Consider the following 15296-nt stretch of genomic DNA (forward strand, 5'->3'; position numbering starts at 1 on the left):
CAGCTCACAGCACTCCTCTGGTCTGGTTGGACTGTTGTGAAGGCAGACAGAGGAACTGCATGTGTGTCTGAGAGCAGGATCTTTGGGGATAAGGACGGTACAGCCATAGACAGACACACCACTGGGAGGAGCAAAGGCACTCCAATGAACTAATGAGAGCCTAAGTAGAGGATGATTGACACACTGAAGCCCCGCCCCCCTCCCTCCAGCCACTGCCAATAATGTGTCTGATAAAGGGTCAGGCCTTTCCTGTGTCAGCCTGCACATAGCTGCAACCAGGACACAACCTCAGTCAGTGACTCCGCATAAAACTGCCAACTGGGACACCAGCCAACATGGAACACACTGAGGCATTCTCTCCAGCCGACAACATGGAACACACTGAGGCATTCTCTCCAGCCAACATGGAACACACTGAGGCATTCTCTCCAGCCGACAACATGCACTTTGGGAACCTGGCTTCAATCGGTGGGGGGGCAGCCTTTTAGGGAGGCAAGCAATTTAAACCAGTTAGAACCAGTGAGCCAGTTAGAACCAGTGAACCAGTTAGAACCAGTGAACCAGTTAGAACCAGTGAACCAGTTAGAACCAGTGAGACAGTTAGAACCAGTGAACCAGTTAGAACCAGTGAACCAGTTAGAACCAGTGAACCAGTTACAACCAGTGAACCAGTTAGAACCAGTGAGTAAGTCAGATGAGTTGAACCAGTGAGCAGACAGAGAGAACTATGTGGTACTATAGAGACCAGAGAACTACGATGAACACTGTGTTCTGAGAGAGAAGACGACAGAGGCTTCCACTGTTGGCCCTTCTACAGGTAGAGTGTGTGTGTGTGTGTGTGTGTGTGTGTGTGTGTGTGTGTGTGTGTGTGTGTGCATAGTATGCATCTTGTGAGTATGTTTGCTTTTGTGCCCAGTGTATCTGGGTTAACAGTGTATTTGCTGTTAGATAGCAATACTATGTAACAGAGTTTCAGGAGCAGTGCCCTCTGTGCGTGTGTACTGTGTGTACTGTGTGTGAGAACCTAGTGCTATAGTGCCAGATGTAGTGAAAGAAAGGTTAAGGTTAATACTGGCTTTTTAATCCTGCTGAGTTCCTAATGGAACTTTATTCCCTATTTACTGAAGTGCACTACCAGGGCCAGGGCTGGTCAAAGGTAGTGCACAGTTGTAGTAAACATGACGGACTCACCTGTGTTCTCTAACAGGCAGTCAGGCTGTCAGTAGTTCTATTCAAGGTCTACTAGTTTGTGTTCATGTTCTACTAATTCTAGTCAATGCAGATCAACACGGTGAAGTGTGAGGTAAACTAGCTGCAGGGGGGTTCACTGCCCTCATTTATTTTAGTACTTCATATTTTGGAGCTAGTCCTGCCTCATCTCCTCTTACTTTCCAAAAATACCCCTGGGGCTGAAAGGGGGCACCAATGCTGTGGTCAGAAATTGAGGGACCCACCACCACTACTACCGAGCTTCACCACCACCCCTCTGACCAGCAACACAAGTCCCATAGGAGGAACCCGAAAGTGAAGCAGGAAGTAAGCGGCAGTGGCAGCAGAAAGCATGCTGGGATGTGGGGGCGGGGCCAAGCTGCGCCACAGTTTGACGGTAGCCTCGGGATTCGTTGAAAACCTGTGTTTCTCGGGGATAGCGTACGGCTGGGCGTCGCTGGTGTTCATCCTTAAGAATGACGGCTACTTCAGTGACCTCTGTGACATCACTGCCAACGCCACTGACCCCGGTGACATTATCACGTTGTCAGGGGAGCGGCCCAGTGATAACATCATACAGTCAGGTGAGTTATGAGCTCGCGCACACACACTTTCTCTCTCACACATACACAACCTCTTTCTCACACACACAAAAGCGACTGAAGCTCACAAAAATCTCTCTCCCCCATCCCTCCTCTCTCTCTGAGACACCAGTAGACAGGATGAACAGTTCTCTCTGGTCTCTCCATCCATCTTTCCTTCTCGCCCTCTCTCCAATCCCAGCCCTCCATCTTTCTTTTTCTCTGTCTCAAAATGTAGTAGACAGGAGACAGGATGAACAGTTCTCTCTCTCCGACATCCCGCCATCTCTCTCTCTCTCTCTCTCTCTCTCTCTCTCTCTCTCAGACTGTAGTGGCCAGGATGAACAGTTCTCTCTGGTCTTCACCGTCGCCTCCTTCTCCATGAACTTCCTGCGTTTTCCTCTGGGCTTCCTGTTCGACCACTTCGGCACCATGGCGACCAGGCTCCTGGCCACATGAGAATGTTTTAATATTGTAAAAAAAAAATGTATTGATGCCCAACATTTATTTTTGGGGGTCAACTAACTGGTGAGTGTCGTTTTTGCAACAATGGCTTTGTCTGAAATACCACTCTATTCCCTATTAGTGTACTACTGTTGACCAGAGACCTACACTATGAGCCCCGGTCTAAAGTAGTGCACCCTATTCCCTATTAGTGTCCTACTGTTGACCAGAGACCTACAGTATGAGCCCTGGTCTAAAGTAGTGCACTTTGTCTGAAATAGCACCCTATTCCCTATTAGTGTCCTACTGTTGACCAGAGACCTACAGTATGAGCCCTGGTCTAAAGTAGTGCACTGGGACAGGGTGTGAAATGAATTTCCAGGTGAACCAAAAGGAGAGCAGTTATTGATAAAAACCTATCAAAAATCTATCTGGTTTATTCCAAGAGTTCAGGGAGAACCTCCAGAACAGAAGCAGAGAACATTTCTAATGTTAATCACATTGTCACAGAAGATTCTGGAGTAGGAATTCTCATCATCAGCTGCTATAGAATCACAGTGTCACAGAGACACAGTGTGTCTGGTTCCAAACCTGAACCACATTCAACACCAGCAGACATTTATACCGGCAGCTAAACAGGTCAAAGGTTGGGACGTCCCCTCTGGGCACAGACGTCAGTTCAACGTCTAGTTTTCATTTACATTTGGTTGAGTTGTCAACTGACGTGAATTCAACGCTAAATCAATAACAAACCAAAACAATCACCACGTCGTTGGATTTCAGTAAAACGTTTGGGGTGACAATATATGACATAGTCTGACGTTGAAGACTTGTCAAATCCAATTCGTTTCCCACGTTGATTCAACGTCCATTACGTCAATGTTTTGGCTTGAAATGATGTGGAAACAACATGGATTCAACCACTTTTTGTCCAGTGGGTCAGTACTTAGTTCCAACCGATAATTATAAACTAACAGGGTTAATTAAACATGGTTAACTCCTGTTTCCCTCCCCAAAGGAAAGCATCTGTCTGCGTCTTGCCGCACATAAAATCATGTTTATTACATATCAATCAATATCAACAGAAAATGAAATACAAGAAAATAATTTCTCCAATAATTTCCCATTACAGGCTGTCATTTCAGATACAGACAGTTGTGTTTATAGATTTTTTCCGCTGACAATGATTTGATTTAATTGTTTAATTTTTAATTTCACCTTTATTTAACCAGGTAGGCTAGTTGAGAACACCTTTATTTAACCAGGTAGGCTAGTTGAGAACACCTTTATTTAACCAGGTAGGCCAGTTGAGAACACCTTTATTTAACCAGGTAGGCCAGTTGAGAACACCTTTATTTAACCAGGTAGGCTAGTTGAGAACAAGTTCTCATTTACAACTGCGACCTGGCCAAGATAAAGCAAAGCAATTCGACACAAACAACAACACAGTTACACATGGAATAAGCAAAACATAGTCAATAATACAGTAGAAAAAAACAAAACAAAAAGTATATATACAGTGAGTGCAAATGAGGTGAGATAAGGGAGGTAAGGCAATAAATAGGCCATAGTGGCAAAGTAATTACAATATAGCAATTAAACCCTGGAGTGATAGATGTGCAGAAGATGAATGTGCAAGTAGAGATACTGGGATGCAAAGGAGCAAGATAAATAAATACAGTATGGGGATGAGGTAGATAGATGGGCTGTTTACATGATGACAATGGTGATGGTATTTTCCACATTTTGTTACATTACAGACTTACTCAAAAAATGTATTACATTGTTTTTCCCCCTCATCAATCTGCACACAATACCCCATAATGACAAAGCAAAAACTGTTTTTTGGAAATGTTTGCTAATTTATTCAAAATAAAAAACTGATATCACATTTACATAGGTATTCAGACCTTTTACTCATGTACTTTGTTGAAGCACCTTTGGCAGCGATTACAGCATTGAGTCTTCTTGGGTATGTCGCTACAAGCTTGGCACACCTGTATTTGGGGAGTTTCTCCCATTCTTTGCAGATCCTCTCAAGCTCTGTCAGGTTGGATGGGGAGCGTTGCTGCACAGCTTTTTTCAGGTCTCTTCAGACATTTTAGATCAGATTCATGTCTGGGCCACTTAATGACATTGAGACTTGTCCCGAAGCCACTCCTGCATTGTCTTGGCTGTGTGCTTAGGGTCATTGTCCTGTTGCAAGGTGAACCTTCGCCCCAGTTTGAGGTCATGAGCACTCTGGAGCAGGTTTTCATCAAGGATCTCTCTGTACTTTGCTCCGTTCAGGTTTCCCTCACTCCTGACTAGTCTCCCAGTCCCTTCCGCTGAAAAACATCCCCACAGCATGATGCTGCCACCACCATGTTTCACTGTAGGGATGGTGCCAGGTTTCGTATAGATGTGACGCTTGGCATTCAGGCCAACATTTTGTTTCTCATGGTCTGAGAGTCTTTAGGTGCCTTTTGGCAAACTCCAAGCAGGATGTCATGTGCCTTTTACTGAGGAGTGGTTTCCGTCTGGCCACTCTACCATAAAGGCCTGATTGGTGGAGTGCTGCAGAGATGGTTGTCCTTCTGAAAGGTTCTCCCATCTCCACAGAAGACCTATAGAGCTCTGTCAGAGTGACCATTGGGTTCTTGGTCACCTCCCTGACCAAGGCCCTTCTCCCCCGATTACTCAGTTTGGCCCGGGCGGCCAACTCTAGGAAGAGTCTTGGCCTGTGTCTTCTTTTCTAGATGTCTGTACACCACGGGGACCTTGTTGATAACTGTCTCCAGTCCAGGTATTTTTATAACATATTGAAATGTCGGTTAGCGTGTCTTGACCTTCGGTCTTTAATTGACGTTTTATTTTTTTATTGAGGAATTATTGCTTGGTGGTTCCAAACTTCTTCCATTTAAGATTGATGGCCAATGTGTTCTTGGGGACTTTAATGCTGCAGATTTTCTTTGTACCCTTCCACAGATCTGTGCCTCGACGTAATCCTGTCTCTGAGCTCTACAGACAATTCCTTCGACGTCATGGCTTGGTTTTTACTCTGACATGACCTGTCCACTGTGGGACCTTATATAGACAGGTGTGTGCCTTTCTAAATCATGTCCAAATCAATTTAATTTACCACAGGTGGACACCAATCAAGTTGTAGAAACATCTCAAGGATGATAAATGGAAACAGGATACACCCGGTGCTCAATTTCGAATCTCGTAGCAAAGGGTCTGAATACTTATGCAAATAAGGTATTTATTTTATTTCTAAAACCTGTTTTGACTTCATCATTATGGGGTATTGTGTGTAGATTGCTGAGGATTTTAAAATATACATATTTTTTGAATAAGGCTGTGTGGTTAGTCAAGGGGTCTGAATACTAACCAAAAGCACTGTTTCTCTAAATCAATGTTATCATGACACCAAACCATCACAAAACTACCTATGCTCATACCCTCCCTCGCCCCTACCACCCTCCCTCCCTGCCTGTGTCTTCTTTTCTAGATGTCTGTACACCACGGGGACCTTGTTGATAACTGTCTCCAGTCCAGGTATTTTTATAACATATTGAAATGTCGGTTAGCGTGTCTTGACCTTCGGTCTTTAATTGACGTTTTTTGTTTTTTTTAAGAATTATTGCTTTGTCCTCACCCCACCCCCCCACCCACCCCACCCACCCACCCCCTGCTTCTCTCTCTCACACACAGAGCAGTCAGCGTTGCTGTTTCCTGCCATCTCGTGCCTGATCACATCTGGAATGTTGTTCTACACCACCAATGCTCAAGTTGGTCTCTTTCAAAGCTACAGTCTGTCATCTCTATGTCATGACATGCATTTGGTCAACAGATGGTAAACTAGTGGTCATCTCTGCACCTCTGTCTTCTTAAGGTGGGGAACCTGTTCGACAGCCACCGTTCCACGGTCATATCGGTCTACGCCGGGGCCTTCGACTCCTCCGCCGCTGTCTTCCTCATCATCAAGGTAACACAGCATCTTCCTTATGACTATTCCTCAATGTGGGACAGGTTTCCTTATGACCATTCCTCAGTGTGGGACAGGCTTCCTTATGACTATTCCTCAATGTGGGACAGGTTTCCTTATGACTATTCCTCAGTGTGGGACAGGTTTAATGAGGGTTTATACTGTTGAAAACCTCCTGACTTCCTGAAAATTCCTCAATGTGGGACATGTTTAATGAGGGTTTATACTGTTGAAAACCTCCTGACTTCCTGAATATTCCTCATTGTGGGACAGATTTAATGAGGGTTTATACTGTTGAAAACCTCCTGACTTCCTGAATATTCCTCATTGTGGGAAAGATTTAATGAGGGTCTGAACTGTTTAAAACCTTCTGACTTCCTGAATATTCCTCAATTTGGGACAGGTTTAATGAGGGTTTATACTGTTGAAAACCTCCTGACTTCCTGAATATTCCTCATTGTGGGACAGATTTAATGAGGGTCTGAACTGTTTAAAACCTTCTGACTTCCTGAATATTCCTCAATTTGGGACAGGTTTAATGAGGGTTTATACTGTTGAAAACCTCCTGACTTCCTGAATATTCCTTGATGTGGGACATGTTTAATGAAGGTTCCTACTGTTGAAAACCTTCTGACTTCCTGAATATTCCTCAATTTGGGACAGGTTTAATGAGGGTTTATACTGTTGAAAACCTCCTGACTTCCTGAATATTCCTTGATGTGGGACATGTTTAATGAAGGTTCCTACTGTTGAAAACCTTCTGACTTCCTGAATATTCCTCAATTTGGGACAGGTTTAATGAGGGTTTATACTGTTGAAAACCTTCTGAGTTCCTGAATATTCCTCAATTTGGGACAGATTTCTGGTGCTTGAACTGTTGCACAGTCAGCACCTGCTGTTTTCAGAAGGGACTACATCAACTGAAATGTAGCATCCTCTAGATGAAACATGAATCCAAATGGTCATTAATGATTTGCTTCTCCTTAATCTGACCTTTGACTGACTGCTTAATCCCATTGTGACAGATGCAAACTTAGCTCAGGCAAAAACATGAATGATTTAAGTAATCACTGATAATCAAAAGAGGTGAAGTAAGGATTCATACATGCTGTATATAACCTCTCCCTCTTTCTCTCTCTCCTTCTTTCTCTCTCTCCTTCTTTCTCTCTCTCCCTCTTTCTCTCTCTCCCTCTTTCTCTCTCCCTCTTTCTCTCTCTCCCTCTTTCTCTCTCCCTCTTTCTCTCTCTCCCTCTTTCTCTCTCTCCCTCTTTCTCTCTCTTCCTCTCTCTCCCTCTTCCTCTCTCTCCCTCTCTCTCCCTCTTCCTCTCTTCCTCTCTCTCCCTCTTCCTCTCTCTCCCTCTTTCTCTCCCTCTTTCTCTCCCTCCCTCTTTCTTTCTTTCTCTCTCTCCCTCTTCCTTTCTCTCTCTCTCCCTCTTTCTCTCTCTCCCTCTTTCTCTCTCCCCCTCTCTCTCCCTCTTCCTCTCTCTCTCTCTCTGAAGTTTTTGTATGAAAGAGGGGTCTCTTTCCACTCCTCCTTCCTCGTTCTCTCCGTCTGCAGCGTCATCCACGTCTTCCGGACGTTCTTCCTCATGCCCAAGACCCACATCCCCTACCCACTCCCCGACAGATACGCTTACGGGTCAGAAGAACTATGACTCCCACGATGCACCACCACACCACACAACCAGACTAACAGTCACCATGGTGACCGACCACTATGGAAGCCAAAAAGGACTGTCGCCGCCATGATTTTAAAGCGGTGACTCTGACTCAGCTCTTTGTGACAGGGTGAGCTGCGGTGGCCGGCGTTGGGGGAGAGGGGGAGAGAGAGGAGAAAAGGACGGAGGAGGAGGAGAGAGAAAAGGAGATGTGAATGCCAAATATCAGAAGATTGCTGTGTTACAGAAGGCTGAGAGTGCCCTGCTGCAGTTGCAGGACAAAGCAGGACCTTCCAGACCCGATCAGCCTGAGAGAGGTAAGAAACCTGGTCATCCCAATCAATTCAAATAAATATAAAGGGCTTTATTGGCATGAAATAGTCCTACATATTGTAAAAGTTACTAAAAAGCACTGAGAAAGTGAGCAACGTCATTCACTCACAGACACCTCATACAGCCACACAAGCATCATAGAATATTGCCCCAACTAACACCCAGTCTCTGTCTTCCTCCCTTCCTCCATCTCTCCCTCTCTCTCTGTCCTCCTGCCTTCCTCCGTTTCTCCCTCTCTCGCTGTCCTCCTCCCGTCCTCCATCTTTCTCTCTCTCTCTGTGTCCTCCTCCCTTCCTCCGTCTCCCTCTCTCTCTGTCCTTCACCCCCCTCCTTCTCTCTCTCTCTCTGTCCTTCACCCCCCTCCTTCTCTCTCTCTCTCTCTCTCTCTCTGTCCTTCACCCCCCTCCTTCTCTCTCTCTCTCTGTCCTTCACCCCTCCTTCTCTCTCTCTCCCTCTCTCTCTGTCCTTCACCCCACACCTTCTCTCTCTCTGTCCTTCACCCCCTCCTTCTCTCTCTCTCCCTCTCTCTGTCCTTCACCCCCTCCTTCTCTCTCTTTCTCCCTCCCTCTCTCTGTCCTTCACCCCCCTCCTTCTCTCTCTCTCTCTCTCTCTGTCCTTCACCCCCCTCCTTCTCTCTCTCTCTCTCTCTCTGTCCTTCACCCCCCTCCTTCTCTCTCTCTCTCTCTCTGTCCTTCACCCCCTCCTTCTCTCTCTCTCTCTCTCTCTGTCCTTCATCCCCCTCCTTCTCTCTCTCTCTCTCTCTGTCCTTCACCCCCTCCTTCTCTCTCTCTCTCCCTCTCTCTCTGTCCTTCACCCCACACCTTCTCTCTCTCTGTCCTTCACCCCCTCCTTCTCTCTCTCTCCCTCTCTCTGTCCTTCACCCCCTCCTTCTCTCTCTCTCCCTCTCTCTGTCCTTCACCCCCCTCCTTATCTCTCTCTCTCTCTCTCTCTCTCTCTCTGTCCTTCACCCCCTCCTTCTCTCTCTCTCTCTCTGTCCTTCACCCCCTCCTTCTCTCTCTCTCCCTCTCTCTCTCTGTCCTTCACCTCTCTCTCTCTCTCTGTCCTTCACCCCCCTCCTTCTCTCTCTCTCTCTCTGTCCTTCACCCCCTCCTTCTCTCTCTCTCTCTCTCTCTGTCCTTCACCCCCCTCCTTCTCTCTCTCTCTCTCTCTCTCTCTGTCCTTCACCCCCCTCCTTCTCTCTCTCTCTGTCCTTCACCCCCCTCCTTCTCTCTCTCTCTCTGTCCTTCACCCCCTCCTTCTCTCTCTCTCCCTCTCTCTCTGTCCTTCACCCCACACCTTCTCTCTCTCTGTCCTTCACCCCCTCCTTCTCTCTCTTTCTCCCTCCCTCTCTCTGTCCTTCACCCCCCTCCTTCTCTCTCTCTCTCTCTCTCTGTCCTTCACCCCCCTCCTTCTCTCTCTCTCCCTCTCTCTCTCTGTCCTTCACCCCTCTCTCTCTCTCTCTGTCCTTCACCCCTCTCTCTCTCTCTGTCCTTCATCCCTCTCTCTCTCTCTCTCTCTCTGTCCTTCACCCCACTCCTTCTCTCTCTCTGTCCTTCACCCCACTCCTTCTCTCTCTCTGTCCTTCACCCCACTCCTTCTCTCTCTCTCTGTCCTTCACCCCCCTCTCTCTCTCTCTCTCTGTCATTCACCCCCCTCCTTCTCGCTCTCTCTCAGTTACCAGTTTTAGGAGTTGTGTCCTGTCCTGGTTCTTCCTGTGGCACCTGGTCTGGGTGGCTGTCATGCAGTTCTGTCACTTCCTGTTCATCGCCACGGTGAACCCCATGCTCAACCGGCTGGCCAACAGAGACCAGACCCTGGGTAAAAACTAACAGAAAAACACAAATACAACTATTTTTCTGCCTCTGTGTAGACTACTTCTCTAATTTAGTGGTTTTCAATGCTGTTCTTTTCTCTCTCTCTCTCTCTCTTCCTCCACCTGTCTCTCTCTCTCTCTCTCTCTACCCCCACCTTCTCGCTCTCTCTGTCTATCTCTGTCTGTCTCTCTCTGGCTCTCTCTGTCTGTCTCTGTCTCTCTCTCTCTACCCCCACCTTCTCTCTCTCTCTCTCTGTCTCTTTCTTTCAGTGAGTCAGTACACCAATGCCTTTGCCTTCACCCAGCTCTGTGGGGTCCTCTGTGGTCCCTGGAATGGCCTCATCATGGACAGACACAAGGGGAAGCCATTGGCTCCAGGTGGGTGACATCATAGACGTTAAGGGCAGGTGACGGTGTGGGCATTAGAATAAGATGGTGCTGCTATTGATAGACAACACATAGTCACAATGTTACCTGGTGATATGGTGCTGCTATTGATAGACAACACATAGTCACAATGTTACCTGGTGATATGGTGCTGCTATTGATAGACAACACATAGTCACAATGTTACCTGGTGATATGGTGCTGCTATTGATAGACAACACATAGTCACAATGTTACCTGGTGATATGGTGCTGCTATTGATAGACAACATTTACACATAGTCACAATGTTACCTGGTGATATGGTGCTGCTATTGATAGACAACATTTACACATAGTCACAATGTTACCTGGTGATATGGTGCTGCTATTGATAGACAACATTTACACATAGTCACAATGTTACCTGGTGATATGGTGCTGCTATTGATAGACAACATTTACACATAGTCACAATGTTACCTGGTGATATGGTGCTGCTAGTGATAGACAACACATAGTCACAATGTTACCTGGTGATATGGTGCTGCTAGTGATAGACAACACATAGTCACAATGTTACCTGGTGATATGGTGCTGCTAGTGATAGACAACATTTACACATAGTCACAATGTTACCTGGTGATATGGTGCTGCTAGTGATCGACAACACATAGTCACAATGTTACCTGGTGATATGGTGCTGCTATTGATAGACAACATTTACACACAGTCACAATGTTACCTGGTGATATGGTGCTGCTATTGATAGACAACATTTACACACAGTCACAATGTTGCCTGGTGATATGGTGCTGCTAGTGATCGACAACACATAGTCACAATGTTACCTGGTGATATGGTGCTGCTAGTGATCGACAACACACAGTCACAATGTTACCTGGTGATATGGTGCTGCTAGTGATCGACAACACACAGTCACAATGTTACCTGGTGATATGGTGCTGCTAGTGATAGACAACATTTAGAGACAGAATACAGACAATGAAGTTAAAACAAAGTTTACATACATTATATAATTTATATTATAAACTGGCTGGTTTGAGCCCTGAATGCAGATTGGCAGACAGCCGTGATATATCAGACCGTATTCCATGGGTATTTTTACGACTCTAATAACCTTGGTAACCAGTTTATAACAGCAATAAGGCACCTCAGGTTTGTGGTATATGGCCAATATACCACGGCTAAGGGCTGTACACAGGCACTCTGCGTTGCATCGTGTTTAAGAACAGCGCTTAGCCGTGGTATATTGACCATATACCTCAAACCCCCTCGGGCCTTATTGCTTAATTATGTGTCGTTAGGTGGCCATTTTGTGAAGTAGTCTGGCCTGACTGCTGGCTGTGGATCTGCAGTTGCACTTTGTGATAACTGTTGATTGGTTGATACATTTATTGATTTCAAATCAAATCAAATCAAATTTATTTTTATAGCCCTTCTTACATCAGCTGATATCTCAAAGTGCTGTACAGCCTAAAACCCCAAACAGCAAGCAATGCAGGTGTTGAAGCACGGTGGCTAGGAAAAACTCCCTAGAAAGGCCAAAACCTAGGAAGAAACCTAGAGAGGAAGCAGGTTATGAGGGGTTGCCAGTCCTCTTCTGGCTGTGCCGGGTGGAGATTATAACAGAACATGGCCAAGATGTTCAAATGTTCATAAATGACCAGCATGGTCAAATAATAATAATCACAGTAGCTGTCGAGGGTGCAGCAAGTCAGGACCTCAGGAGTAAATGTCAGTTGGCTTTTCATAGCTGATCATTAAGAGTATCTCTACCGCTCCTGCTGTCTCTTGAGAGTTGAAAACAGCAGGTCTGGGACAGATAGCACGTCCGGTGAACAGGTCAGGGTTCCATAGTCGCAGGCAGAACAGTTGAAACTGGAGCAGCAGCACAGCCAGGTGGACTGGGGACAGCAAGGAGTCATCATGCTAGGTAGTCCTGAGGCATGGTCCTAGGGCTCAGGTCCTCCGAGAGAGAGAAAGAAAGAGAGAAAGAGAGAATTAGAGAGAGCATACTTAAATTCACACAGGACACCGGATAAGACAGGAGAAGTACTCCAGATACAACAGACTGACCCTAGCTCCCCAACACATAAACTACTGCAGCATAAATACTGGAGGCTGAGAAATGAGGGGTCAGGAGACTCTGTGGCCCCATCCGATGATACCCCCGGACAGGGCCAAACAGGCAGGATATAACCCCACCCACTTTGCCAAAGCACAGCCCCCACACCACTAGAGGGATATCTTCAACCACCATCTTACCATCCTGAGACAAGGCCGAGTATAGCCCACAAAGATCTCCGCCACGGCACAACCCAAGATGGGGGCGCCAACCCAGACAGGAAGATCACATCAGTGACTCAACCCACTCAGGTGACGCAACCCTCCTAGGGACGGCATGAAAGAGCACCAGTAAGCCAGTGACTCAGCCCCTGTAACAGGGTTAGAGGCAGAGAATCCCAGTGGAAAGAGGGGAACCGGCCAGGCAGAGACAGCAAGGGCAGTTCGTTGCTCCAGAGCCTTTTCGTTCACCTTCACACTCCTGGGCTAGACTACACTCAATCGTATGACCCACTGAAGAGATGAGTCTTCAGTAAAGACTTAGAGGTTGAGACCGAGTCTGCGTCTCTCACATGGGTAGGCAGACCATTCCATAAAAATGGAGCTCTATAAGAGAAAGCCCTGCCTCCAGCTGTTTGCTTAGAAATTCTAGGGACAATTAGGAGGCCTGCGTCTTGTGACCATAGCGTAGGTGTAGGTATGTACGACAGGACCAAATCAGAAAGATAGGTAGGAGCAAGCCCATGTAATGCTTTGTAGATTTAGATGGTGAATAAGTCCTGGAAAAGCTTACAGCTGTAGTTAAAGATGGACTCCATTTATTTAAACACAGTAGACCCAAGCAACAAGCAGTTAAAATGAAAGTCATAAGTATCTCAATCAACGTTTCATCCTCACCTACCTCTTTCTGTCTTTCCCATCCCTCCCTCTGACACACTCTCCCTTCTCTCTCCCCAAAGGAGAAGAAGCAAGAAGCCGACCTGCGCTCCTCCTCTCTCTTCCTCTCACCTCCCTCATTCACTCACTCTCTCTTCCACCTCTTTCTGACACTCTCCCTTCTCTCTCTCCCCCTTTCTCTCCCGAAAGGAGAGACGAAGCAAGAAGCCGACCTGCGCTCCTCTTCTCTCTCCCTCTTCCTCACCTCCCTCCAGTGCCTCCTCTTCTACGTCTGCTTCTCCTCTCCTCTCCTTGCTCTTCAGTACCTCACCTTCATCCTGCAAGTCCTCAACAGTGCCTTCATCTATGGTGGACACCAAGCCTTCCTCACCATCGCGTACGTTCACACTGTGTGTGTGTGTGTTATGTCTCCTATCCTAAAGCACCCCCAGCCCCACCACCACAATTTAACCCTACCTCGACCACCATTACTACTATTGCTTTTACCATCGAGGACCACTTTGTAAATAATCATTTTAATGAATACTTTCAAGTGATATCCTCTGGGTCCACATTGTACAGTTTGTTGTATATGTCTGTTACCCAAAATAAATTCAATTCAACAAAAGAAAACTCCACTAGTCATCCAGTTGTTTAATCCGTCTGTCTTCTTCTTTTCCTCTCGTCTCCCCACCAGGTTTCCCGGCTGCCATTTTGGTAAGTTGTCTGGTCTGATAACATCTCTGTCAGCTGTGGTTCTGCTGCTCCAGTTCCCTGTTCTACACCTCATCAGAGAGTTGCTGCATGGAGACCCTATTTATGTGAGTCAGTCAGTCAACTTATTTTTCCTACAGAAAACAGTAGGGGCCTCATACCTGTGTAATGAACTAGGGTTATATACCTTTGAGTGTTTACCAAGCCTCTCATCGACTACCCGCTGTTGTTCTACGTATTTGGTGTATTCCAGAACTAACTGTTTCAACTAGTGAGTGGCTTGGTGATGACTAGATTGATGGAATCAGATGTGCTAGAACTGTAATACATTAAGTAAGTAGAATGGCTGGAGTGCTGGAGAGGATGTTTTGGGAAACAGATAGACCACAGGCTCTGCACAAGGGGGGCTCAATCTTTGTGTTCTTCTTCCCACCTCTCCTCTCCTCCAGGTGAACGTGGGTCTGACCCTCCTCACCCTCCTCACCTTCATCCACCCCCTCCACGTCCACCTCCACTGCCGCTCTCTAGCCAGTCAGAGGAGGGCTAGGACCGAACAGGAAGTGACAAACTAAGGGTCAAAGGTCACGTGCAACAGGCTGGTGGGGATGTGACGACAACCAACAACAGTAGTGGTGCGTCTCAATAGTCTAAAGTCGCTTCCTCTCCTTGTCTCCTTTCCTTTGATAACATTGATCTGATAAAATTGGTGGAAAACACGGTCTGTGTCCCAAATAGTGCCCTATCCCCTACATGAGACATTACTTTTGATGGGACCTGGTTAAAAGTAGTGCCCTATATTAGGGAATAGGGTGCATTGGGGCACAAAGAGGTGCCTCTGTAGGATGCCTTCCCTTCGCCATCTTGCTTTCACTTGTCCGATGTAGGTGAAGGAGAGGAGACGAAGAGAGAAAGCATCTTTAGACTGTTGGGATGCATCCAGGACAATTGACACTACATCATGGACAATGCCACTGACTTGAACAGTCAGTTCAAGGCAGGGCAAAGGAGGACAGTGACCAAAGTGAAGACCTACTGTAATGTGCGTGTTAACCTGTCTGATTGCAATAAAGAATACAACTAAACTGTGAAACAACAAAGTCCAAAGTATAGTTTAATTGATAAGTTTGAATGGTCAAAATATCAATCACAATGGGTTAAATATGTGGCTCCCAAGTGACGCAGCGGTCTAAGGCACTGCATCTCAGTGCTAGAGGCGTGACTACAGACCCTGGTTTGATCCCGGGC

At 46.5% G+C, this 15296-nt stretch overlaps 1 protein-coding gene across 2 annotated transcripts; it reads left to right on the plus strand.

Moving 5' to 3' along the window:
• Positions 1 to 219: 219 nt before the first annotated feature.
• Positions 220 to 15140, plus strand: LOC110498609 (solute carrier family 43 member 3). 2 transcript variants are annotated; one of them, XR_005037645.1, is made up of 13 exons: positions 220 to 817; positions 1417 to 1793; positions 2116 to 2245; positions 4973 to 5019; positions 5931 to 6007; positions 6112 to 6204; positions 7704 to 7843; positions 7992 to 8179; positions 9870 to 10013; positions 10279 to 10386; positions 13421 to 13734; positions 14035 to 14158; positions 14501 to 14612. XR_005037645.1 is itself a non-coding variant. In XM_036954148.1 (13 exons), exons 2-13 carry the CDS (start codon positions 1562 to 1564, stop codon positions 14621 to 14623), a joined length of 1593 nt encoding a protein of 530 aa, XP_036810043.1. In that variant the 5' UTR covers positions 222 to 817; positions 1417 to 1561; the 3' UTR covers positions 14624 to 15140. The 2 variants fall into 2 exon arrangements, 1 of the variants encoding a protein (XP_036810043.1); XM_036954148.1 differs by having other exon boundaries at positions 222 to 817; positions 13548 to 13734; positions 14501 to 15140.
• Positions 15141 to 15296: the final 156 nt, after the last annotated feature.

This window comes from Oncorhynchus mykiss, chromosome 19 (genome assembly GCF_013265735.2).
Source record: "Oncorhynchus mykiss isolate Arlee chromosome 19, USDA_OmykA_1.1, whole genome shotgun sequence".
In the NCBI taxonomy this organism is placed as follows: domain Eukaryota; kingdom Metazoa; phylum Chordata; class Actinopteri; order Salmoniformes; family Salmonidae; genus Oncorhynchus; species Oncorhynchus mykiss.